Source organism: Pomacea canaliculata, linkage group LG11, assembly GCF_003073045.1.
Source record: "Pomacea canaliculata isolate SZHN2017 linkage group LG11, ASM307304v1, whole genome shotgun sequence".
Taxonomy (NCBI): Eukaryota; Metazoa; Mollusca; class Gastropoda; order Architaenioglossa; family Ampullariidae; genus Pomacea; species Pomacea canaliculata.
In genome coordinates, this window is record NC_037600.1 from 23,183,753 (window position 1) to 23,211,480 (window position 27,728).

Below are 27,728 nucleotides of genomic sequence, written 5' to 3' on the forward strand. Positions count from 1 at the left end.
GCGCCATTTTGATACAAGGAGCAGACATGAAGAATGGAATAGTTTGCGATGACAGCGATGATTTTCTCAGGTGACACAGTCTTGCTGTTGTGACATTAACGACACTGACAAATGTCTGTGACAGAAGGCGCGGCGTCTGTGCGTGTCGTCTACGTGGCAGTCGCTGTGTCAGGATGTACTTGCTGCCCTGACAACCATTCCACACCTGACTGCTGCCCGGGTGCAAATGGGCTTCCGTAGAATAATTAAGTGCGCATATATAAGCCCCGGGCTGCCACAATCATTATTTATTTATTACTGTTTTCTTAAAAAGCAGCTGCCGAGGTATATTTTACTATACATGATTTGCTTTTTAATTAGTGATCACGAAGTTTTTGCTGACCTGACAGGTGAGTCGTTAATTGCGAGCCTGCGTCTGCGTTGTGTCCGTTTGGCAGAAAGTTAATGTCGCTATAAGGTGCAAGGAAACTGAGAGACATGTCTATTCCCAGTATACACTGAAGCCCTTGTATTCTGGAATTTATTTTTCTTTCATTCTTCTCCTCCTCCACCCTACCCCGCCTCAAAAAAGCTAGTACCAAACTGGATTAACGATTTATTGCGTTTGAGAGCAACTGGCAACTATCCGATTTGATGTGTTTCATCCCTTATCCCTCTGCGATCGCCTTTCCCTCCCCACAGTTAGCAAGATTTTGTCGTTGACGCCTCCCACCCGCCCAATGACTTGTGTCTCATGCCCTCTGGGGTCAGGTACAGAGCTTCTGTATGTACACAGGCCTGTATGTTGCAAACACAAACTTTCACAATTTATACTTTATGCACGTCTTTAAAGAAAATTTATTGAAAGAAGTAAAGGAAATTGGATCTCGAAGAACCACCATTTTCTCTGATTATTGACTTCTTTAAGAACATTTATTTTCCATAAACACATTACATTACATATATATATAAAACAGAGCTAGTGGTCACATTATTTGTGTATAGACCTAGTAATTGTGTCTATATAATACAGCCAGCGGTCACATATACCCTGCGGGGGTGGAGTGCATGCTCGGGAATACCTACATACAAAAGATGTCATACACAGGAGTGTGAAGGTCGCCATGTTTTATCACCAGGTAGCCTACAGGTGTGTCTCACTGACCTCCACAACTCTCTTCCTTCTGATCGTTGTAAGGCAGCCTGGGTAAGTTGTTTGTTATTTGTTTGGTTATCGCTTAGTTATTTTACTATTAGTTAAAGGTTGACTACCGGTCTTTTCACATCGTTGTTGTCAGCTTTTCTTTGTAGATGAAAGACACTGCTCGTTAGCGATGACCTTCTGTTGCCTGCTTCCTGAGTGAGCGGAGTTATCTTCATCGGTAGCATCGCCTCTTTCTTTAGTTTTAGTACTCGGTCTGTCATCTTACTTCTTGTGATGTGAACTGTCGAAAACAAACACGTGACTTTGTTTGCTGGATGAGGTCTACTTTGCTTTTACATTTTATTGGCTGCCATCTCTCACTGTCGCCCCTCTATTCCTTGGAATTCTGTAGTTTTCTGGGGTATGCTCAGCGTACGTTCGCTAGTGATGGTTTAGAGATCGTTAAAATCTTTTTTTTTTGACACTTTTTTGTTAGAAAAAAGAAGAAAACATACAACACGAAAACAACCAGCACACAGCGCAGTTCACCGCTCTAGCCACGTGACCCAATACACAGGACAGCTGCAGTCAAACACACAAGTGACATGTCTAGTCCCAAGTTACACATGTGTTCACTCCATCAAAACACATCGCGAAAAGGTTTTCTGTAGTCAAACAGATCATAGACGCACAGAGGTTGTCACGCGCTTTATCGTCGCCCTCATCATCGCTTTCCTGACAGACGACAGTCGCTGTCCTCCTTCATCCTCCATCCGCATGACGTCACTGAGGGCTAACATGACGTCAGCAATGACTGATTGTGAGACTTCGTGTCATGACATGTCACGGTCAGGGTATAGTGTGTGTTGTGACAAGATGTTGGCAAACTGTAACAGTGTCATGTGATCGTGGTGTAGGTATTGTATCCTGTCATTGGTATTTATTGTTTATTTGCTGTGTGGTGTATGTTTATATTGTCAGCCTGGTGTTTGACTGTTGTAACAGTGCGCACGTGGTGCCTGTGGATGACGTCACTGTTACAACTAGTTTAACCACTTAAGTTTGTGCCTGTTTTAAACAAACAACAACAATCTTTATTGAAACACTCATTGTGAAACGTGTGGCGACATTTATAAAGGATGTGAAACAACATTTGTACATCGTGTGAATGTGTTTGTGTCAAACAGTTAAACTTGTAACACGTGTTGTATAAGTGAGCCGCTAGTGTTTGTTGTGTTTACATCAATGAATCTCTTTACTCAGTGAAGTGGGTTTTGATGGACCACTCGTGTATGTAGTTAGCTCAGAGTTCTGTCCCCTTTGTTTACCACTGGCAGTAAACAATATCAGACTAAACACTTTAGTGCACGGCACTGACATTACAGTCTGGTGAGGCCCTTTGACATCACGTGTACAACATATAGACACATTAACACAGATATCACACTGGTAGACTGACACATTGACACATACATCACACTTGTAGACTGACACATTGACACAGATATCATACTGGTAGACTGACATACCTACGGATATGTTGACACACTACCACGCACACGCCTTGATGAAGCTTGTTGTTGTGTAAACAGAGACACGGACCTCGCGATGTAAAAAACTGTAATGACGTCATGTCTATGACATCATATGGTCATGACGCGGTGATAGACTGAGAGTAGAAGAGGACAAACACTAAAAGACAATTGTTGATGGAAGGGACTGACACACGACTACATCAGGTGACAGGTGTGTCAGTGTCAGTCACCTTCTAGCGGCTAGTCTTCAGGGGCACACAATGACAAGTTGTGACGTACAGCGGGACATGAGGTGAAGTCGGGGAGAGCTAGGGTTGTACCGTTCTAACAACTTATATCTAAACAAATCGTCACCAGGGTCGTCCACACACACGACGACTTTTCTCTCTAGACCAAAAACAAGACGTCCATCCGCCACCCACACCACGTCACTGCGGGCCGTGGCCACGTCCTCGATGTCTTCATCCGTCATCATCCCCACTGGGATACCCGCTTCTAGCAGTCCAGTGACCATACACGAGTGATCACTAACGTCATCCCAGTACAACACCAGCACGTCTCTCCACTGTAGACAGGGTGGTGTGCCGCTGGTAGAGGTCAATGTTGTAGATGTTGTTGTGCTGCTCTCTGTCAACATGGATATAAACGATAGTATCGTGACGTCATCACGTAAACTGAGTGACACACGTCACTAACACACTGTCTTATTTACAAGACTGTTTCTCACCGTTCGTTATTTATCACACAGGTAAGAGTTTAACTGTAGACAACGTTACACTACACAATACACACACCTACCTGTAACACCAACAGGAAGACTGAGTAGGAAGCAGGCCACATCAAGACCGCATGTCACACAGTCACCTGGAAATCGACCTGAGTGACCCTGACCTCGGTGATACAGTCGTGTGACTGGCGGGCCGTCTGTGTGGTCGGCAACACCTCGCTCACTGTACGGTTTTACATGACGGTGTCTGGTGATCTTCTCGTCCTGCTCGACTTCCCTGACGACGGCCGGAGGAGAGCGGAGGGGTCTGGTTAAATATTCCACTTGCCAGCCGGTGGGTGCGTCTCCATGGTAACAACTTGCCGCCCATAGATGGAGACGAGGAACTTGTGTCAGCAGCTTGTCACACAAAGTCTGAAAGTTCTTCATTGTGTTGCCAACACTGTAACACAATTCAATTCAATTCAATTCAATTTAACTTTATTATCTCACTAGGAGAAATTAAAAGACGTGGTAAAACAACTGGCTGATAATAAAACTTAGAATAAAAACTTAATAACAACTTAATTCCACTCAAACTATACAGTCCATGTAAATACCCGACTAAATAAGAAACAACACTAAAACTATATTCCCAAAACCACACACCCACACCCTCACACTCACAAATCCTTCCAACACTTATTCAGTAAGACAACAGACTGGTGTATAAAACTATTCCGAGAACGGGCAGTGGAAGCTCTGGGTACAATAAAACGTCTCTTGGACGGAAGAAGGTTATAATATTGAGCTAAAACATGTGTTCTATCTTTCACAATCACTCTCGCTTTCCGTACTACTCGCCTCTCATACAACTCACTCAGACACTCCTGCCTCTCCCCAATCACCTTCCCACTCACCCTCACAACTCTATCTAACACAGGATGTAGCTACAAGCGTTACACTGTGTACTGTTAGTAAAGTGTGATTTCGTTTGTGTAACGTGTAATATTGTTACCAATGATGTCATCTAGTAATTGATGTCACAATAATGACACGTGTTACAACACAATCTGTGTAACAGCCGATGCATTAAAACAAACACAACACAACACCTCCATCAGGTGTCACAACTGTTGAGGAAACATCACCTGTTAAGCACAAAATAGTTTTAATCCAGTGAATGCAGACAGCATCTACCTGTGTGTCTATCATCACATCACACGTTGTACAACTCACCTCAACTCACTCATTACTTCATCAGCGATGACGTACAACGACCCTCCGATCGCCGCCTGTGACAAGTCGTTGATGGCCTCCTCCACGTGTTTATCGTCATTAAGGTTGTACAGCAGGAGGTGAGGCTGACCGGGTGACACACCTGCTGACTGTTGTGTCTTTACTGTCTGCAGCAACAGGTGATACAACATGCTGCACGCTGCACGACTCCCCCACCACGTACTGACAACGTAGACGTGGTGACCACACCGCAGCCACTGTATGGCCATCAGCAGCAGCACCACAGTTTTACCTGTACCGGGCGGTCCGGTGACAAAGAGTGTGGGAGGCGCCGTGTGTAGCAGGTGAACTTGCTCCGGGAAGAGTGTGATGACAGCAGTATAGCACTCTCCTGTCCACCACACGGCCTGACCCAGGGTCTTGACACTCACACGTGGAGGACATGTGCATGGCACACTCACTGTTGTCGCCGGACCGCAGAACCTGCAACAAACAAATGTTGGATACTTGAGCTCATCTTACTGTTAAAATAAACGTCACATCAGCTGATGTGACCAACCCTGTATATTGAGTGATGTACATTATTTACTACAAGTGGTTTGTTACATTCAGTTATAATGTTTTTTTGTCTTGACGTACTAACGTCCTTCTCTGATAAGAAACAAAACCAAAAAGTGAAAGTAGTGACTACATTCTGTCTAACACCAATCTAACAATCTAACACCAACCCGGCAACCGTGAAAAAGTAGCTTTTGATAACTTTGTGAAAATAGTTTAGCTGAGTGAATAAACAAACTAACCTGACATTACTGTTACAAACTGTACAGAATCTTCATAAAATATTTACAGTAAAACCTCGATTTCACGTTTCTCAAGTGATCGCCATAATAAACGTTACATGGAGGAAACACTTTATTTACTTCAGATGACACCCAGACATGGAGACAGTATGACAGACCCCGCATGTCACAATCCTGTGTAAACATATCACGATGTCAAAGTCCAACAGGTGAGCAGCAAAGTTGTGACCGTGTGTAGACAAGACTTGATGTCCCCGTGGGGAGGAACTCATCCAAGGTGGCCTGTCCTGTGAGTTGTGCTGATGTTTAAATCACGTGTTCCGCACGTGGCACGTTTCCCAACATTCCGCTGCCCCCAGGGACCTGAAGGCCAACTTCCCTCACGTGACCAGCGCTGTGAGGGCTTTAGACACTTGGTGGTGGACCTGTTGATTCTCAATAGTCGTCGTCGTCACTTCCGGCGCAGACATGAACTCCATCACTGTGTGTCAAAACCGCAGATTCCTCACATATTTCGTCAAGAGTAAATACACCGAAAGTTTCCAACATCTCCTCTCAAGTTACGAAACTGTCCAAGTTGACATCAGATGCACCAGAGGTTACTCTGTCCCAATCATCTCGTAGAACTTCATCATTCAGACTCACATCGTCAGTATCATCACCGTCATGCACGACGTCCGACACACCTGACTGAACATTAAAACCAACCTCGGCGATACAGTCCTCATAGTTGATGAGTTAACTGCTGTTCATGATGCAGCCACAAAGTTCATGACCCTTAAGAGGTCAATGTTCATATCGAAACGTACGCCGAGGTCAAGTAGGGTCACAAGTTTGTATACGATCTTTGCATGATAGAAATATTTGAAATTCTGGTTGACCTCGTAATTCGTTCTTTACTTCTTTTACCCTCATAAAATTTTATTCCTCGCACTTTTAGTTTTGTCAAGCAACAAAGTAAAAACTAAGCGAGTGTCGTCGACATTGTAGATATTTCTGTGTAGCCTTGTAAATACTGCGGCAGGTCTCAGTCTCCCAGTGACTGACGATGTCGTGAGGAGGTGAAAGTATAAATACGATACCCACACAGTCACACACACTGAGTACCACTTCTGTCCCTCCCTGCACACGCGGGTAGAAGCCAAATTGCCGCAGACATCAAACAAGTCAAAGACAGACGACAGTGAGCCGCGGGTCATGCTACAGAGTAGCGCCCCCTGATTGTGTACATCGTTTGGAAGATTTTGTTTGTAAATTTACTTTTCAATAACAATGTTTGTCATCAGCAGCAGTTCGTATATTCGTTATATGTGTGTGACACACAATAAAGGTCAGAATGACATTTTAATGTGACGTGTAGCACGTGCCGTCTTGTAACATCCGTCAATGTTCGTGTAGTCGGACCACCCGGTGATTAGGACCAACATAATGAAGTCCCAATAATGTCCCATTCACCGGAATCGACTGTATGTGCTGGAGTTTGTTTGTTAGTGTTTTATGTGGTGCCACCAAATAAGACTGCATTAAGACAGTTTGCTGTGAAAGGGCTAGCAACATTCGTGATGCTGTGTGTCACCCTGAACATCAATCTCAGTAAGACCGTCTATAGGGCCACCTTTCATTGTGATCAAAACAGAGGAAGTGATAAACACAATTGTCACGAAAGAAAGTAAGTCAAGGATTTACATCAAAAGGATAAAGAGGATGGAGAGACGATAGTAACATGAGAAGAAAGAGAAGAAAACGAGAATTAGGAATGTGATGTCACAGTCATACTAAGGTAACACAGCTATAGACTACACATCTTGTAATGAGTCTAATATTAACGATAAGCAGTTTATATGTGAAACTAACATGTCTGACAACTAACTGCATTCCCAGTGAGGGACTGTTCTTTTCTGTCTCAGCCCAAGGAACTAGTTTTGTTCTGTTTAGTTTAGTTTAGTTTACTTTACTTTAAAGTTGTTAACATTGTGTGTCTGATGTATCTGCCTAATATGTTCACATTACAAACACCAGGCACTATGACATGCGCATGAATCTCGCTGTCTTAGACTGGAATGAACATGTTGATAGAGCTTCTACTTCAAATGACAACAAAGCAAGTGTACAGCACAACCGGAGACAACTTGGACAACGCACTTTAAAAAAGAAAACTTATAAACTAGTAGAGAATATCTGTAAATGTGTCGTTGAACAATACAAATTTGATTCCGAACATGAAGAAAACACGTGAACTGAAACAGACAGTAGTTCTGATGTACATCTGCAAATGAATAATATAATTTAAATAACAAAATCCAACCATCATTGAGAAATGATATAATAATCTACCATCAATATTTGAACTTTCACAACTGATATTGTACTTACCACGGTACAGCTCTACACCGACAAATGCATTGTCTCTATAGACATGTTTAGTCCAGTCTAAAACCTTATGTTATAACGGATTTTGGATTTGCGTATTCACCTTGAAGGTTTCTCTAGTACGTCACCAACGTCTCACGGCAGCCATGGCCCTAGGTCATGTGACCGTCGTGACGTGAATGGTCTTTAATTAGCGAACACACGCTTGAATCGACGACTGCTCACACGTAACCTCTGTCTGTCGGTCAGTTTGCCAGCGCGTCTGCCCGTGTCGTGAATAGAGAGGAAGTGTAAAGCCACACTATAGCCGTGTTACTACACTTTCGTGACATCACCACACTGCTAGTCTGCTCCGTTTTACTTTAGGTCTTCCTCATCTTCAACATCAGTGATGCCCAACCTTTTTCGGCCTGCGGGCCATATCCATTTCGGACAGCCGTGTCGCGGGCCACTTCACCGCAAAAATACAAAAAGGAAAAAAAATAGAGCAGATACCATTTTTTTATTATTAAAACAAGGTGTACTTACCATTAATTATGTAGTAAATAGTGGGATATTTGAAGTTGTTTTCCCGAAACCAACTTCTGAATGTCCGGCTGCATCGTAGAGACACCAAGTCGGAGCACTGAATCGAAATGTTCGTCCATCGAAAAAAAGATTGAGAGACGCCCCTACGTGGGGATAAATATTTCTTCTCTTTTTTTCCGTTTTTTTAAGGTCTTCTTTTATTACAAACATGCCGATTTCCTGCACTGTGGGCAGAAGTTTCGCGGGCCGGATGGCACCGCGTCGCGGGCCGGATATGGCCCGCCAGCCGTAGGTTGTGCATCCCTGTTCTACATGAAACCTTACTGTCTTCACTGCCGATAGTTGACGATTTCTGAGACGAGAACTTAGAGAGATCTTCATCTGTCATCCAACTACAGACCTTGATGTACATCACAGTGTGTACACGTGTAAAGGGTTTTGAATAAACATTTATTTTACTATTCTTTACCTTGCCACCAGTGTCTTGTACACCTCAGGTGTCATGAGACTGTCAGGTCCAGCCCCAGCCACACGTCGCTGCCACCAGTGTCCGAGTTCACTCAGCACTTGACTACTGACGTCACACGGGGTCTTGGGGTCAGACAGCTGATCACAGCACAGACACAGACCAGCGATGTCAGCGGGGTCTGTTGTTCCCAGACACCGACACAGGCCCTGTAACAGAATCACTTGATTTGTAGAGAAATGAACCCAATATGGAAAAGATTTCAGCGGACATATTTACTAGCAGAGACACACTTTATATCGTTAGTTTACAACAGAGTGACCGAGTCTTACAATGATATTGTCGTTCTTACAAAGTGTCAGGAGGGTGAATGTCGGTGATGTTTGAACGTGATTCCATAAGTTGTACAACACCTGTCTGAACATGGTGAACCACTTATAAATACATATTGTCAAGGGATGGTTATGGAAACCTTTACCCTTTCACTTTAGTGTGAGCGATCCATTGAGAAACCAATGTTTATTAGGTCGAGAGTGTAACCCTGTGAAAGTAATTTTAAGCCGAATGATGATTCTGATATTACGGGTATCGACCACTTAGTTGCGCCTTGCATCGATATTGTTTATATCATCATCATCATCATCATCAATCATCCATCCATCCATCCATCAATCAATCATAATAATCATCATCATCATCATCATGAAATGTTTAAATTAGAATTAAAAAAAAACGCACAATATAAATTAATAAGCGATGACAAGAATCCTCACCTGAGTCAGCTCGGGGTCATTGTTGAGCACCTGTTGTAGCTGACTAACCGTCAAGTTAGGGAGTGCGATCGTCTTAGTGACACGTAGACTGGGAGTGACGTCATTAGCCAGGTATGACACCGTGTTTCCCGCTCTGTCCAGCTGTTGGATGGCCTCCTGAAGATTGTTTTTAATCTCTGTGTGAGTTTTCTCTGCGCTCTCCTTTTTCAATTCGCTGTGTTCATTTACTTTAGCACCAAAAGCTTTCACTTTACAGATGACAAGACCGTACTGTTGATGAATAAGAAGTACATCGATGTCCCCTGGTTTCCATTCCTGTCCCAGATCAGAGTGTCTGACGGGTAGGGGAAGTCTTCTTGCCACGTCAGCATAACGAGATTCACGCAGGTAGTCGTCAAACAGGAGCTGACTCACTCCAACAACCACTTCTCTCTTCTGTTTAAACATTCTCTCCAGACATAGAAGGATTCTTTGCATGGCTGCATCATGTCGGACATCACTGTCCTTAACTGCAGTTGTCATCGTCTGGTTGGACTCATCTACCTGTCGAGATGACTGAAGGACGAGAACTTTCTGACCAGCAACAGACTCTTGTGTCGTCGGCACGCGGCTGACGTGTACAGGAGGCAGGAAGTAGACACTAGAGTCCAGATCAGGGAATGCCGCCTCAACCCACTGCTCCCAGAATTCCTCTTCTTGTTTTCCTCGTGCTTCCAACTGTTGTAATCAAAAGACATCAGCAGCCTGTCTTGTATTATTCTGTATACAGATTTCAACAGGACTTGACTGCATTTAAGAGGATATTTGTGTTAGCATTCTCCTTCCACACCACGCTGAGTCGACCACATTTTCTAGATCAACAATCAACAACAATAAATGCAAACATTTGTAAAGTGCATACTCACACACCTAAGGAGCATGGTCTTAGCGCTGAAAACAATATAGAGACAAGGGCAACATTCAAGCGATAGGAACGCAAACAACACATGAACTACGAAAGAAGAAACAATAACACTGATGATGAATAAACACAAACACAGAAAACACAAAGAGGAACCAACAAAGACGCCAGAGATTTCCTTTCCCTTTGTTTCCACGTATTTAAGTATTTATCTCCACATTGAATTTTTTCCGCAGGTCAGTAAGACTTTAAAGAAGAAAATTTAAAAGAAAAGGAAGAAGAATGAATAACAGGAGGGTTACAAGTAATTAATCGCCATTATGGGTTACATTTTGAAGCAAAATATCCTGATAATATGCACGATGGCTCTAAATTCCTCAGAAAGATCATCAGTGTCCTGAATATCTGACTTTTTTTAGCTTTATTGAAGCAGCCCATTGTGTCACGTGCATAGAAAAAAAATGATACCTGGGATAATATCTATGAACTATAAAAAATATTGAATTGTAATATTACTAAAATTTTAAATACATTTTCTATAGACTTGGAGTAAAAGAAAGGTCTCAGTATTTTCAATGTGTGATTGAGTTGTCTGTCTCTGTTATAAATCAAACTTTTAATGTCGGTCATGAAAAACAGGTATAAAGCTAAATTGCTTCTTACTTCTTCCTTTGATAAGACTGGTGGTGAGCTGCTTTTGTTTTCTTCAGGTGACATCAGTGGGATTTCTTCAGAGCGAACATGTGTTGTCGCTTTCTTTTCCAGCTCTTTCCTGTAATAAAATTATTATTTCAAATATTTTTTTATAATCACATTTTCAGTAAAGTCGACAGTTACATATACAGTATAAGTTTTTGTTTGACAACTGTCAGTGTTAATATGTTAGCCCTTGTGTGATCGTTCTAAAAAGCTCCATCAAGAGATGGTGTAGACGCGCTACGTAACAATAAAATATTTATGTAGAATGACTGACAGGAAAATCCGTGCTCACCAAACCCTCTTCCCTGTTTGATAATGTAATTTAGAAATAAGTTTTGACAGGAATGCATTTCAAAATTTATTTTCATTTTTTTTTTCTAGACTTCTTTTTGGTTTTACATCTCACTCTAAACTGAAACCACACACACAGAGCGTTAACAGGAATGTAACAAATGCCATTGTTTATAGGGCAAGAGGCTACTCTCTCTATTATGATACACGACCAGCAAAACGGTTAGGGTGGCGTGGGGTCAGAGGAATAGCAACGTGTGGCCACAGTAAGGGTACATGGGTTTTAATGACACACAGCCTCGATGTGGAGAGCTCCACTTCTTGTCCATGGAAGATCAAACCAACAGTTCCAGCCATTGCAGGCTAGGGAGCTAACCATACAGTTGGTTGCATCCTTGTACACGTTATACCTGTCAGTGCTGGCAAACACAGGACGGAAAACTATAGAATTGATAATTCAAGTAAGTCAACAACCACTAAAAGACGGAGGATGTACCACCAGGTACACCACCAGGTACACCATCAGGTACACCACCAGGTACACCACCAGGTACACCCAGCTAAACAGATTCACTCACAGCCCCACAAACACAGATCGGGTCGCCTCACACCAAACCCACTACTCCACATTTACAAAACACAAAGGAAGCAAAAGCAAACATCCCAATAGCTTATCCACACATCATCATGCAAACCAAAATTACTAGAATGAGGCTTAATGAAGACGACCTAACTAGAGGAAGAAAAAACTCCTATATGCACGCTTGGTGACAGCACCTCACATGTTGGAAATAAATGAAAAAACATCCAAGACCGAGGAAAAGTTAGCAGATAAATATAAACTGGCGATAAACATTAATAGTTGACTTACACCACTCAAACCACTTTGCTGTCATTAATTGTAACAATAGTGGCTAATCATCCAAACTCTCGACTACCACAAACAAGCAATGATTATTCAATGAATGAATAAGACTGCTAGCCTATCATAATATACGTTTAAATATCTTCAAAATAAATTAAAGAATAATAAATATGGAGTCTTTTCAATCATCCATAACCAGAGCAATAACCAAGCAGGGTAACTTAAATAAAGCAAAGATTTAAAGTCTTAAAAAATACATAACCTGTTCATGTTTCAAGCTACTTGTTTACTTATAAAGACAAAAACAATAATAAAAAGATAAACTTTACTTTGTAAGGTAATAAAAAGTGTACAGTTCACCACCACCGAAGACTTGACAGTTTCTTAGACTCCAAGAACACCAGACAACAGCAAGAAAAGAGGGCACCAGCAACAGTAAGCAGACTAGTGACTTTCCTCCAACACCTTCCTTATCCCCTTCCCCTTTCTCACCCTCCATCTTCCGCTCCCCCATATTCCCCATATTCTCCCATATCCCCAGCCCCTCTCTTACAGTGCCACATCGCCTTAGGTGGAAGCACTCTTGCTTTCCAAAAGAAGAATATTGGGAGAAACTGCACCGTGGGTCCTTGTGTACTTGTGGCTGTACTAGTGACCTGCACGGGACAGTCACGAGCTGGTCACGACACTGAGACCTGAGACACACTACGCCTGCCGTTCAGTCTGTGGACGACAGGGGATGCAACAAACATTCTATTGCCTAGTGGGTCTAGAGTGAGTTATCTTTTCAAGTAATTCATTAGCTAATGATTCAGGCACAGTACAGGCTGTAACTGTATTAAAAGTGTTTACCAGTCATCTCACCTTTGTTTACATTTGAAAACCAGGAAGACGATGACTAACGACACAGGAATGAACACGAGTACAGCGATGGCTACAGTCAGAACTACGGCAGGTACATCTGAAAGTACAGAACACAATTCGTCTTCAGTGTTATAAACTCTGTGTATCAAGCTCTAAGACAATAGAATGATAGACTGTGATCATCAACCTGTTTACTTACAAGCTACTTGTTTACTTTGATAACATTCGTGTTCAGCCAGTAGAGGTGCTTTAATAGGAAACAACACATGTGAGGGTGGCCACAGTGTAGGTGTATCTACCTGGTATCACGATAAAGTCACAGGACTTAAAGCCGTCCATGCTAGAGCCTGTCACGTGACAAGCGTATGTGCCGGTGTGGTCACGTGACGCTCGCAATACTCTGATGACGAGGCGATCTGTGACAAGGTTGTTGACCTCGTACCCCGGGGCTGTGGTGCACTTCAGCTGGTCCTGTAGCCAGGTGCAGGTGACAATGTCGACACCTGTAGACACACTTGTGTTAGTCATGCAGCCTGCAGTGCTTCAGTCCAACTAGTCTACTAGTCATTAGCTGATTGTCATTAATGAAGCAGCACTTGACATTGCTAGTTAGACATTTGTGTGACACACTTTCTACTGCAAATTGTGTGATCATTCTCAATGGAAGTTTACAGAAATGGACCAAAAATGTGTTTTCTTCTAAATCATTACATTATTTCATGTCAAATAGATTTTTAATTGTACCTCACCACACTTTTTGTCGTTTTATGCTTTTACACCTTTTTTCTTTTCTGTCGTTTTGGTTAATTTCTTTAATTTCTAACACTTACTACCATTATTACTATTATTTACAATTAATATTATAAAATAGTTATTCTTCATGAGACTGCTTAAAAGGCTGTGATATATTTTTTCTTACATCATTCCCTTACATCAATACGCCCTATGCAACTGACTGTTCTGCCTACCTGTAGAATAGAGCCTGTGATATAGCTCTATGAGCATGAACTACATCATCATCATCATCATCATCATCATCATCATCATCATCATCATGTTTGCCTCATGCTGTAAACATTACCTTTACTTTCATCGCCACCGAGGCGGACCAGTGACAAGTTGCTTTTTGTGGCATTGACATCAACGTTGAATGTGCAGGTGAGTGATGCTGGCTTCGTCTCTGTGATACTTGAAATGTTACAAAAGGAGGTCACTGCAATTAGAACAGATAATAACATGCACATAACACACAGACAGTGTGAATACAATCAATATGGACACTATAATAAATTGGTAACAGAGTCACTTTGACTGCAACATATAATATTACACTGGAGGCTACTTTTTCAATTTGATTACGGTCGGATCCATCCAGTAAAGACGCGTTCTTTGAAACAACAAGACAAACAACAATGTACCCGTATATCTACCTGGCTTTGGGATAAATTCACAGGACTGGAAGCCGTTGACTTTAGAGCCATTCACGTGACAAGCGTATGTGCCGGTGTGGTCACGTGACGCTCGCGGTACTCTGATGACGAGGTGATCTGTGACAGTGTTGTTGACCTCGTACCCCGGGGCTGTGGTGCACTTCAGCTGGTCCTTTAGCCAGGTGCAGGTGACAGTGGCGACACCTGTAGACAAATAAGTCAATCGTACAACCTTTCTCGTTCAAACCACGATGATACGGGTACTTGTCAGCCTAAGGGTCACCATTCCTTGAACGGGAAATGTAAGTGTAAAAATCTGTGGGGGAAGCGATTACAGAACTGAGTGTCGCTTTCTTTCTAGTGAATTGTTGGCTGTAGCTCAGGTTGAAATTATCCAAACAGGTATTGTGACTGTATTTCACAGAACTTCCCACAATGAGAGGGGAGAGAACTCAAAATAATAAAAGCTGCAATATCTCACGGACTGTGTGGAAGAAAGTTTTAGGTTTTCAATAAAATTAAACATGTCCTTCTCGACTCCAGATATACATGTAGAGAGAAAGACATGAGTTGCCCCTCATTTTATATGCTGCTCTATTTAAAGATTCAGATTTCTTACGGAATTTACTGTAATTAGCTTTAAACTTTGTCACGGACCAGTCCGTGTCATTGTGTTTTAACCCTTTCATGATAGCAGCCTCTACTGTTTGACAGCTACTGGTGATGAAGTGTTGTGCACTCTGTGATGGAGTGGGTCTTACACAGCTACTGAGTCAGTTGTGCTGGAACCTTCACGAATCCCAGAGAGACTCAGAGCGGGGAATGTGAACAGCCTTGAACAGACCTCTGTTACAACCTTCCTCCTCGAGAGCCCAGTGCGAAGACAACGATTCTTAATCAAGACGAAGTAGTAGGAGAGACAGACCGAGATAGGCGTGCAGACGAGGTTCAGATGATCACAAAGTAATATCTACCTACTGCTGAACCATTGTCTTTGTTTCAGAGTTCTACCTACTTACCTTTATTGTCAGCGCCACCGATACGGACCAGTGAGAAATTATTTTTTGTTGCATTGACATCAACGTTGAATGTACAGGTGAGTGATGCAGGTTCTGTCTCCACAACACTTGAAATGTTACAGAAGGAGGTCACTGCAATTACAACAAAAAGTTTCATGTCATGTTTGTCACATGAAAGTCTATCGTAAGTACTCAACAAAAGTCAGGAGGAAAAGCTAAAGGTGATAATTCTAATATTTTTGCTAATCTCACCATGATTTGTCGAGAAAACTGGAAGTGACGAAAAGGTGTATTTTTTGAAAGTGGAATTCGAAGAGGAAAGATTCCATCCTCGATAACAGAAAAATAACTCCCTAAGTATTGTTGCTGTATGTGTTCTCTTTCATCTTCGGATAGTTTAGTGCATATTTATGATCATTTCCATGACAACAAAGCCAGTGAATTAACTTTGTTCATAGATGTGTTTATACAGATCCCTTCTTTTTTCAAATGTGCTTTGGCTTCATCTTTGACTGCTATAACAAGTTTAAACTGTCACGGTTCTATTCTAACATCAGCCGTTTGATTTCCCGGACAAAAACTTGCTTCTTGATCATGAAAACCTGAGTGATTTTTCTGTTTCTAAGACATACACAGATTTGGTGAGTTGAACCACTCACTGTTACAAGTACTACTGACACAAGTAAGTTCTCCTGTGTAGCGGGTATTTATCTCCCTGCTAGTGGCAGGTGACAAGGCTGGTGCTTGTAGTCTTATATCTTGACAATTAAGCATAATTATGTACTCATTTGGTGTCCGGTCACTTAATCCCCAGACACTTCATCCCCAGACACTTCATCCCCGACACTTAATCCCCGACACTTCATCCCCGACACTTAATCCCCAGGCGCTTAATCCTTTATAAAGCATTATGTAATGCTTCTGTCAAAGCATTGAATTAGAAAACGTCATCCCCACACACTTATTCCTGTACAGAGCGATGTGTGATTTCTTCTATAATGCCTGTATAACACGAACAAAAAACTCTGTGGAGGGTTGACATCACGCCCTTCAATCTGTCTTCTCCTGTCATCACCCAACGATGTGGACATTCCTTGATGGTCTACGTAAGGATTGTCAGCTACACAAGCGTCTGTTCTACAATCATGCGCCGGTAAGAGAAACGTGCAAAGAGGAAATACGCTGAGTTAGCAACATTATAGAGAGATATGAGTCAATGGATCGTCTTCTGTACCTCCGATCATTAGCTTACCTTTCATATTGATTAACAGCAATTACCTCTCGAACACTCAAGAACAATTTTCATATCATATTGTTGAAGAACATTAAATTTACTAGCTTATATGAACTTTAACTAATGTTGTAGATGTTCAAATGACGTTGAAGTTAATAGCATGGTTTGAATTTGAATTTCAATGAAATTTTTCGCTGACTTCATAATTTTTATAGTTAAGGATTTAGTTTAGGGATTAAGTGTCTGGGGATGAAGTGATTAGGGATTAAAAGTCTAGGGGATTAAGTGTCGTGGATTAAGTGTCGGGGATGAAGTGTCTGGGGATTAAGTGACTGGGAACAACTCATTTTGGGAATTTTCATTTCAATGAATACAGGTAGTCCTCGGGTTACGACGGTCTCGAGTTACGTCGTTTCGTGGTTACGACGCTCATTCCGACTTACGAGGTCAGTGCATCAAAGAAAAGGAAGGCCATCACCATGGAGGTGAAAGTGGATATCATAAGGCAATCTGAGAAGGGGGAAACAGCAACAGAAATTAGCAGGTCATTAGGACTTAGTCGCTCGACTGTAGCTACGATTATCAAGATAAAGATCGCATCCTTGAACACGTGACAGGATCTGCTCCTATGAAAGCGACAGTGATAACAAAGCGTACTGTACTGACAATATTTTACTGTACTGATGTTTATTGATAATTATGTAGGGTACTGTGTTAGGATAGGTGTTTGGATAGGCTAAGTGTTTGCAGTACTGTACTGTTATTATGGTACAGTACTGTATGAAAGTATGATCCGACTTACGTCGAAATTCGGTTTACGACGCCGCGTTAAGAACGGATCCCCGTCGTAAGTCGAGGACTACCTGTATATAACTCGATTGTAAGAAAACAAATGTTTCACTCGTGTTAGTCTTTTAGCAAACGATATTTGGGCAAATTTTACTGAACTACAGGAAGCAAACTCTGTGTTCACCGACTCTTTACCTGTTGTCAAAGTGAGAGAGCAGTTCTCATAGCGGACAGGTGAACTACTTGTATAGTGACAGCTGTAGGATCCTTCTTGATCCTCCTGTGCATTAGGGATCCCGACAGTCAGGTAGTTTCTCACGGTCTGATCGAACTCGTAGCCGCCAATCGTGTTACAGGACCGATGGTCTCCGATCCTCTTGCAGGACATTACACTAACTGTACATGTAACATGCCAAATGTTTACTTAAATAAAATTATAGAAGCTTAAAAAGACTAAGTACAAATTCTTGCATACAACGCATCAAGAACCATTCTTAAAATAACTTTGAATAAAAATTGTAATTAGAGAAAATATGTGCAGCACATCACATTATGACTAGAGGCAGTTTGAAAGAACATTTTGTTTTTATCTTTTCTTACTCAATAACTTCAACACATTTACAAAAGCAAACAAAAAAAAAATAAGAATGAAGGTAGTTAATATATTTTATAATTAACTCAAGATTAGTGACATGAACATCATAAAAAATTCAGCAAGAGCTCAAGGACCGATGCAGTACCTGGCTCTCTACGGCTGGATTGATGGTAAACACTGAAGTCTGCTGTGTTCTTGCTGAGATCCTCTGGCAAGTAACAAGTTAGTGACGTTCGTGAGTTCAGTGGAACTGAAGGAACGTCACACATCGTCTTCCCTTCTGAAACACGTTATCTCCCTTCAAACCACTGACATTATGAAAATGAAAAGCAAAATAAAAATTTATCAAGTGCACTGCCTTCGTGTACCCTCTTGGTGTCACCCTTATCATGGACTATGACAGTGTCCGGTCACGAGACAACAATGTCAGCGTGTAGTGCCAACGTGTTGTCTTAGTGACGTCACGGTATGGCGTTGAGCAGTAGTCACGTCACTGTGTTGTCTTGAAATGTACTTGTGAGAGAGTGTTGTTATTATTAAAAAAAGCATGCATAGATTCTTGTACAAATATCACTACACTAAATAATGATTGGCTGTTTGTTATCAGCAGGTGATGAGCTGCTAACATCTTACCTAGCTTTATCTTCAGTTCGCAGGGTTTAATATCTTTTGGATTCATGTTAGAAAGCTTGCAAGCATATCCTCCAATGTCTTTTGTAGAAACTCGTGGGATCTCCAAGGTGATTTCGTGAGATATTATTCTGTTAAATTTGTATCCTGGTTGGACGTCACAGTCCATTCTTCCCGACATCCACCAGCAGTCCAAAATATCGTTTTCATTTGAAACTGGGGGGAAATTCATAACTGTTACATATTGGGACACAGCACAAAATGAAAATCAAAAATAAAAAGTGTATCACTTCCAAATTATCACAAACTTATCCAAGGTATTTACCCTTTTACTAAAAAAAAACAAAAACAAAAAAAAAACGAAAAATATATCCTACATTGCATCACATGTTATAAACATGCTAAAAACACAGCAGCAAAAACACTTATCACCACTACACCTGTATATTGTGCGCCTTTATAGAAAGAGATAGTGATGATCCTCCTCGTCTGATTGACATTCTCAGGGAAGTGACACGTGACTGACGTACTGCCCAATGGTTCCACTGAAGGAATGTCACACGTTACAGTGTTACCTATAACATTAAAAGAAAAGAGACAATTGACATTTGCAATTAATTTTGTAATAACAATGGTTTAGAAAACTTTTCTTTATTTTTGAAAGAATAAAAATTCATGCTTTTTGTTTCTTAAGAAAGTGAGTGACGAGCACAAGGTTGGGTAGCCAGCCTCGCTAAAACTTCTAGCTCTCATTTACTACTACTACTACTATGATGATGATGTTGATTGATTGATTAATGATGAGGAGGAGGAGGAGGAGGAGGAGGAGGAGAAGGAGGAGAAGAAGGAGGAGGAGAAGGAGGAAGAGGAATGAATGAGTCGATACGCCATAGACATTGCCAATTTGGTTTTCCAAACTCGTATTCATGTTTTATGGTAAGTTTGTATAGTTGGAGACGTTGTAAATAAAATTTAAAAAACGAAATTCATCGATACTTACACGTTAAAGTCAAAGTTCCGTTTTCAAGCATTTATTTAGCCGTTCACGTTCACGATTTCAGGATTGTTTATGATTTTTTAGTGGATTTGACAAAATCTTAACGGATCGTAGATCACAGTTGTTTGGGTGAGTTATTTATGGTACAACAGCACATTATCTACAAATAGACAGTGGCAGCAACACTTGCCACCAAGTTTTTCCATCTGTAATTTGTTATCCTGTAAAAATTTACCTTGAGGGTAGGATTGTCATTTTGACATTTTGCGTTTGTGACCGTGTATGGATTCCTGTGGCCGTACTTTCACGGTAGTAAGTTCAGATACGATGAGGACAATAAGGTGCTCATCAATAATTATCATTAACCAATAATCATCGATCATAAATAATAATGATCAATAATCATAATCAAGCATTATCATTAATCAACAGTAATATTTACTATTCATAATCATTATCATCACCAATCATTAAAAATCATCAAAAATCATCAAAAATCTATTTTTATCATCATTATCATCATCGTTATCAATTATTATCCGTAATTTTCTACCACACAATTATAAACCTGTTTGGGCATGCGCAGTGAACATGAGATGAAGGGTGAGGATGAAGACAACAACTGTGACCACAGAGCGTACAGCCCGCGCCATCAGGTGAGTGACGCTCATTGTGCTCGCCGCCTTCGACTGACCGCGTGTACGTCACCTCGTCAGACCCCTACACACACACTGACATAAACGTCACCTCGTCAGACCCCTACACACACACTGACATAAACGTCACCTCGTCATATTGATGCACTAGCGCTGACATGCACAGTGATGTCATTGTCAGCGTCGACGTCGTTATAATTGTTGACACTAGTTGTTATGTAAACAAGACCCAGTGTGTAAACAGTATACAATAGATGGTAGCACGACCTGAATAAATAAGTCTCAGTGTGTAGACCGTGTGATATTGATGTTGACACTAGTTGTGTAAACAGAGACACGGACCTCGTGTTTTGAGACAATCTAATGACATCATGTGTATAATGTTTTAATGTTTTAAAGAATACCTCAGCTCACTTCAACTATATAGTCCTACAGTACAGTTCACAAATCTTCTGAAAGACAAAACTGTACAACTTTCAATGATGATAGTTCCAAGCGGAAGAGCAGACAAAAAGAAAAAATCAACCAGCAATCATTAACATCCTCACGAGATGTCAGCAGCCGCTCAGAAAAGTGAGTTTGTACAACATCCTGGTGCTTGTAAGTTTAAAGAACAAACTTCATGTTCTATTCTTTTCCTTTAACATTCCTGGTAATGTAATCTGACTGTCAAAAGTGAAATAAAGTTCTCGCTGCCTTTCTTCACTAACCTACCCAACTTAGGTCCTTTTAATCTTTCGCTTGTTTCTCTTTCTCATCTTACGACAACTATCAAGTACCACCACACCGACTATAGTATACGCAGTTGCTGTGTAAAAGTAGAAAACGGTTTTCTAAACATTCTTTGTCCCGTCCTGAAATGAGACCCTAGAAATGAAAGCCTGTATATATTTTGTAAGGAATTAATTTCATTATCTATTCAACTCTAAAACATTTGCTGACCAACGCAAAAATAATTTATCACTTTACTGTACACACAATCCTAATGCCTGTAAGTTCCATTCTTTATTGACATCAACAAATAAAAAGACCTTTACTAGATGATCTCAGTTTGTTATTACTTAGGACAGTAATCTAGAATAATTAAGAGAATGTGTATATATGTGTGGAGGGGAGCTTTACATATATATATCTGAGCAAATATGAGTATGTGTATGTGGCAGGATTTATAAGCAGATATGTGTGCGCTGGGGTATTAGATATATATATATGTAAGTAGACATGAGTATATATATATATATGTGTGGGGAGGGTATATATATATAGGTAGATATGAGTATATGTGTGTGTGTCTGTGTGTGTGCGAGGTTATATACATATAAGCAAATATGAGGCTGTGCGTGTGTGGTTATGTGTGGTGTATACATTCACATAACAAATGTGCATGATGGAGGGGATTATATATATATAAGCAAAGATGAGTAGGTGTGTAAGGGGAATTGTATATATGTGTGCAGATATGAGCAGGTGTGCATGTGTGTTGGGGGAAGGGGGTTATGTATATATAGGTATCAGTATGTGTGTGCATGTGGCTTATATATAAGCATATAGGAGTATCTGTGTAGGGTGGACTTTCTACAGATATAGAAATAGATACAGATATGAGTAAGAATGTATATATATATGTGTGTATTCACCTGTGTTTAGGTAAGAAGGACAGACACAAGCAGAAACATCCCCTCCAAAACTTTCGCTTATTTACATGTGTTTATGTACTTTGATTTATTGGATTACACATGCATTAGAGGGCTAGAAGAGGGAAAGAACACGTGAGTGAGGAAAAAAAAAATTAGCTTTTAATGTAGTAACTAATACAAACTGACTAGTGAATGTCTGTGTAGGTGTGAGTGAGAGAGATTGCATATAAGATATACGGTAATGTGTGTGAAAATATATATATTTTGAATACCTCAATACCCTTCAAAGGGTGAAAAAGATTCTTGAATCATAAGCTTCAGGAACTGATGACACCCTAAAAAACATGAACTAAGGGCATGGATGAAGACATAAGGGATGAACCAAGTACTGCTACATTATGCAAAACATTTCTTCAAAAATATTTAAAGACTAAGTAAAAGGTTATAAAATCCAATGCCCACAAGCACTGGTAAAAAATGCCAAATGCTGTGCTTGTCTGTCCATGATAGGAACAGTTTGAACACTATTGCCTATATTAGTTATAAGATCATTGCTGTGAAGCAAAGGAATCCAGTTTTTTGCTGCATTTAGTAAATTATAAGGAAAGTGGCATTTACTCAATATCTGAACATTTCACTGCAGGAGAACTTGTTTTATTAAATTCAGGCAAACCTTACGCTACACCGAAGATGCAGAACCAATATATAGACACACACAAAATCGTTTCCTTTATCATTAATTACACTACTGAATAGTAAGTGAAAGGTTTGTGTGTGAAGGGTATGGTCCTAGATGTAAGAAACTAAGAATTTTCTTTATCAAGCCATGCATTCTTTTATGATATACCACTTTGTTTTGTAACTGTGCACTTGCTTTGTAACTTAGCATACATAAAATTAACCTCTGGTATTAATAATGCTTGTCATTTGTCAATGACATTATATTTCGTAGACTCAAATCACAATGTTCAGTGGATGTTTAAAGCAGTTTTCAACATATACTACAATGTTGCCATCTCCTAGTGCCACTCTGTGTGTTTAGCATGTATAATAGGCGGCGTCTGCTACCTGGTCTTTGTCAGGACAAGAAACCAATCATTGTGCTGAATGTTGTTCTCTACTTGATCTTCATGGGACCTGCTACACATCCACAACACTTATTTTAGTTTTGTCTGTTTGTGTACATAATATAATCTTTTTTAAGAGAGGTAGCCTATCGGTCCCTAGTGTTACTGGCATGTAATGTTTTGTAATACATCGTAAATTCCAATAATTTGAAATCCATAATAAACAAGCAAAAACATAAAATAGTCACATCCTTAACACTTGACAAGAAGGTAGAGGGGTCAACAGATAAGGTCTAGTGTCTGATATCCTGAGTACATGTAGTGGGACTGATAAGCGGAAGTTTATTTTGATGAGATGATGACTATTTGATATCTGACCATAAACTCCCTAATTCCTACGATAATTCTGGATAAAAACTATTTACACATTCTTCTGAACAAATGTGTAAGTATATTCAGTCACTGACCTCGCTGTAGCTTCTCTCGTAATGGCGCGCATCTAGTCACGAGTGACCCGGATGTTTACCTGTAAGTTGGTCAACAGTCTAACTTATCGGGTGTTCCCGTATTACTTGTATCTACACAGAAGTTGACATAACCAGCCTGCAGAACACTGACTTCTATTGCGTTCAACTACAGGAGGGCAGAGGAAGCTTTATTTCTCCAAGTGCCATCTTGGTATTTATAAGATAATTGGCGGCACAGACACAATCATACAGTACTCATACAATGTATGACTAATTAAAATCAAAGGCGAAGAAATCTACTGATGTTTTAATTGGGGTTGGGGGAGGACATTTTTTGTTTCAATTATTGTGCGTTTCTGTGTGTCGCAAATCTGGGGCGGGGTCCGTTGATTTAGTAGGCGGTATGATATCTGACACTCTAACACACCGCCGACATCCCCACCCAATCACGTCGACATTTCACTACATGCGCTTGTACTAAATTGCAGATCTACTCTATAACTAGCTTTACACGAGTCCCCAGCATGCATCACCCCAATGAAAGAAAACTCAAGGCAATTTAGTACGTTTTAAAGATTACTATAATTTACCAATATAACGGAATACTCCAGAACAGGTAACTTGGTCATAAGTTGTCTCCCCTAGCTTGGCTGGTCCCCTAGGTCGTCCAGTTCCCAGTTGTTTCCCCTTGCATCTAATGTGTCCAGATATCTAATGAGTCACTGTTCAATTAACCTTAAATCTAACTACACACACAACACACTACTTCGTACAACACACGCTCGCCACTTATCTCGTTACACCAATAGTCACGTGACCGTGGAGGCCTCCTCTGCTCGACGTCCCAGAACTGTTTGGGTCACGGTCAGTGGCAGCGGCTTATCTGTCTCCAGCGCAGAGACTCTGGCACTGTCTTGTTTACACAGACTCTGGCACTGTCTTGTTTACACAGACTCTGGCACTGTCTTGTTTACACAGACTCTGACACTGTCTTGTTTACACAGACTCTGGCACTGGCTTGTTTACACAGACTCTGGCACTGTCTTGTTTACACAGACTCTGGCACTGGCTTGTTTACACAGACTCTGACACTGTCATGTTTACACAGACTCACTCGTGGCGCTCAAGCTCTTGTCTTGCCGTGTGTCACCCCGGCTCTTCCGTCCCTTCAGATCTGGACGTTGATTCAATGCAGCACCTCTCAGAGTCCGACGTTCATTCACCAGATACAGTTCTGCTGGTTTCACCAAACAGCTGCCGGTACTGTAGCACTATACACTCCGTTACAGAGCGGGTCAACGAACCTCTGAAATCAACTTTTAAGTCGACACACTTCTCAGGCAGGATTGCAGTGAAGAACTTACACAGCTTCAAGCCGACTTCAGTCAACTTTACTCCACAAAAGCTGCATGCGACAGACCCTGACGCTGATGTCACTTCCCAGAAGTTTCTAGCCAAAAACCGCTGAGCTTGCCTCTCTAGATCTTTCTGTACAAACCCACGTTCCATTGGCCAGTCATGCCACCTGACACACCACAACCAATCACGCCTCACAGCAACCACGAGCCCAAGCTCCCACCTGCACACGCGTAAATGACGTAACCCGCGTAAATGACGTAATCTCTAGAGAGAGAGAAACTACGTCATTTCTAGATTAAATATCAATATAGTAACATAAATAGTACACACGACAAAATATTATATATAATTGTTGCTCTTTCATTTATATAAAAAATGGTTTTATTATCGTTTATTTTCTTACATAATAAATTATTCTCGCACAAAACATTTGAGAAAAAACGGGCCTTCTCTCATAGTTGCAGAGTCGTCCTCTCTGCTAATAAACTCAAAGGAATTGTGAAAGCCCAGGAACAAGGACGTAAATGAGATTTGCAGTGAACCTTCAACCAGTTTCGCATGAACTCTCACCATCACACATGTTATCCTCTTGAGGTCTTGTCAATACTCTGTAAGGAAGTGTTGCAGTGACGATGGGTTGAACATGTCGATTATCACGATTTTGGCGAATACTACAGAGCGGGTCTGTTACCTACTCAACTGTCTCCGCCGAGAGATGCACGACACGCCAGCCCTCTCCTACAAACACAATAAATTAGTAACTACCTGACTAACCGCCGGCCCCCCTCCTTGCCCCTGCACCTCCACCTCCCCTGCAGCTGGCGACACGTGACAGTCGCGACAACGATCTTCGTGTGTGAAAAATAAAATAAATGTTGTTGTAAAACTGAATGAGATATTTTTGGTGAACTGGCGGACAAAGTCGAACAAATCATGGCACACACACACACGTAGCCAGTATTCAGCTATCAGCCTGTATTGAGAGACAGGACTCAAGTAAGACAACTCTAGTAACTTCTCTCCCTTTGCCTACAGTCTAGGTTAATTTCCGGAATGGAATTATATTAATGTTGAAGGTCAAGACTCATCTTGAGTTTGGTAAATTACAAGTTGTGATGTACATCGTGAAATGACCTGAAGTCGGGCATCAACATCATCAACGCTCCCTAGACACACGACGACTTTTCTCTCCAGACCACGAACTCGATCTCCCTCTGCCACCCACACCACGTCACTGCGGGCCGTGGCCACGTCGTCGATGTCGTCATCCTTCATCACCCGCACTGGGATACCCGCTTCTCTCAGCGCCGTCATCATGTGTGAACTGTCGCTAAGAACTCGCCAGTACAGCAGCAGCACGTGTCTCCACTGCACACAGGCTGGTCGTGCACCGCCGCTGGTGTGGGTAAATGTAGTCGATGTTGTCTTGACGTTGTCTGGTAACATTCAAGGTGTATTACTTTCTAAGGTATTTGTGTAGATAAAGTGTAAACATAGAGAATTACAAATACTAGCGTCAAATTGCCTTGTAGGACAGTTTATGTTTACACATTAACTACACATTGTCAGATACATTACATAATGTAGTAGCTGGATTTAAATCTTAACTTCCAAGGTTTACAAATAATGTTTTATCACAAAAGACTTTACACAGTCACACACCTGTAGAGTTGACTCGTAGACTGTGTAGGAGGCTGGCCAACTCACGACCGCACGTCACACAGTCAACTGGCCAGTCACCTGAGTGACCCTGACCTCGGTGATAAAGTCGTGTGACTGGCGGGCCGTCTGTGTGGTCGGGTACACCTCGCTCACTGTACGGGTGGACACGACGAAGTTTGGTGATTTCATCGTCCTGCTCGACTTCCCTGACGACGGTCGGTGGAGAGCGGAGGGGTCTGGTTAAATGTTCCACTTGCCAGCCATCGGGGGCAACTTCGTGGTAACAGTTTGCAGCCCACAGATGGAGATCAGGAACTTTTGTCAACAAGTTGTTAGAGAAGTTATGGAAATTTGACTTTGTCCTGGCACACATTTGAGAGATGAGAAAACGATAGAATAGTACGAGTATTTCATGGTGAAGACGCATTATATACGAGTAATAGTCGACTACATAATTTGTGTTACATTATTAATATTTTAATTAGCTTTTCAAAACATAAAAAAATTAACAACCTCTTATTTAACCAAGAAGCTCTTTTAAGATGTTTAACCAAGCCTTTGTGACTCAATAAAATATAATTTATTTTCAGTCAGCTAAGGAACTTAAATGTTTTCATTATCCGATGTATTGCTTTAATATCTTTAACCCATACTGTAAATAATGAGATAAATTGATGACTTCAAAACTATAGTACTCACCCGTACCCAGGGATTGTCTCATCAGCGATGATGTATAACAAATTTTCTTTTGCCGCTCGTGACAAGTCGTTGACGGCCTGCACCACGTCTTCATCGAATTCAAAGTCATACTGCAGGAGGCGAGGCTGACCAGTTGACACACCTGCTGTGTGCCGCTTGCTTGCAATGTCCTGCAGCAACAGGTGATACAACATGCTGCACGCTGCACGACTCCCAGTCCACGTACTGACAACGTAGACGTGGTGACCACACCGCAGCCACTGTATGGCCATCAGCAGCAGCACCACAGTTTTACCTGTACCGGGCGGTCCGGTGACAAAGAGTGTG

General features: G+C 41.3%; 3 protein-coding genes across 3 annotated transcripts; all 3 read right to left on the minus strand.

Moving 5' to 3' along the window:
* Positions 1-1,979: 1,979 nt before the first annotated feature.
* Positions 1,980-4,838, minus strand: LOC112574831. The gene is made up of 3 exons (XM_025256149.1): positions 4,604-4,838; positions 3,457-3,827; positions 1,980-3,285 (listed from the first exon to the last, which is right to left on the minus strand). The coding sequence occupies exons 1-3, from the start codon at positions 4,792-4,794 to the stop codon at positions 2,906-2,908; spliced, it is 942 nt and encodes a 313-aa protein (XP_025111934.1). The 5' UTR covers positions 4,795-4,838; the 3' UTR covers positions 1,980-2,905.
* A 2,112-nt stretch (positions 4,839-6,950) lies between these two features.
* On the minus strand, positions 6,951-23,754 carry LOC112574723. Its single transcript, XM_025255951.1, has 15 exons — positions 23,682-23,754; positions 20,423-20,585; positions 19,298-19,432; positions 18,861-19,073; positions 18,373-18,507; positions 17,828-18,028; positions 15,610-15,741; positions 14,591-14,794; positions 14,242-14,373; positions 13,460-13,663; positions 13,161-13,257; positions 11,105-11,213; positions 9,541-10,257; positions 8,916-8,976; positions 6,951-7,018 (listed from the first exon to the last, which is right to left on the minus strand). The coding sequence occupies exons 2-15, from the start codon at positions 20,523-20,525 to the stop codon at positions 6,951-6,953; spliced, it is 2,511 nt and encodes an 836-aa protein (XP_025111736.1). The 5' UTR covers positions 20,526-20,585; positions 23,682-23,754.
* Positions 23,755-23,852: 98 nt separating this feature from the next.
* On the minus strand, positions 23,853-27,697 carry LOC112574818. The gene is made up of 3 exons (XM_025256135.1): positions 27,402-27,697; positions 26,703-27,064; positions 23,853-26,476 (listed from the first exon to the last, which is right to left on the minus strand). The coding sequence occupies exons 1-3, from the start codon at positions 27,671-27,673 to the stop codon at positions 26,118-26,120; spliced, it is 993 nt and encodes a 330-aa protein (XP_025111920.1). The 5' UTR covers positions 27,674-27,697; the 3' UTR covers positions 23,853-26,117.
* Positions 27,698-27,728: the final 31 nt, after the last annotated feature.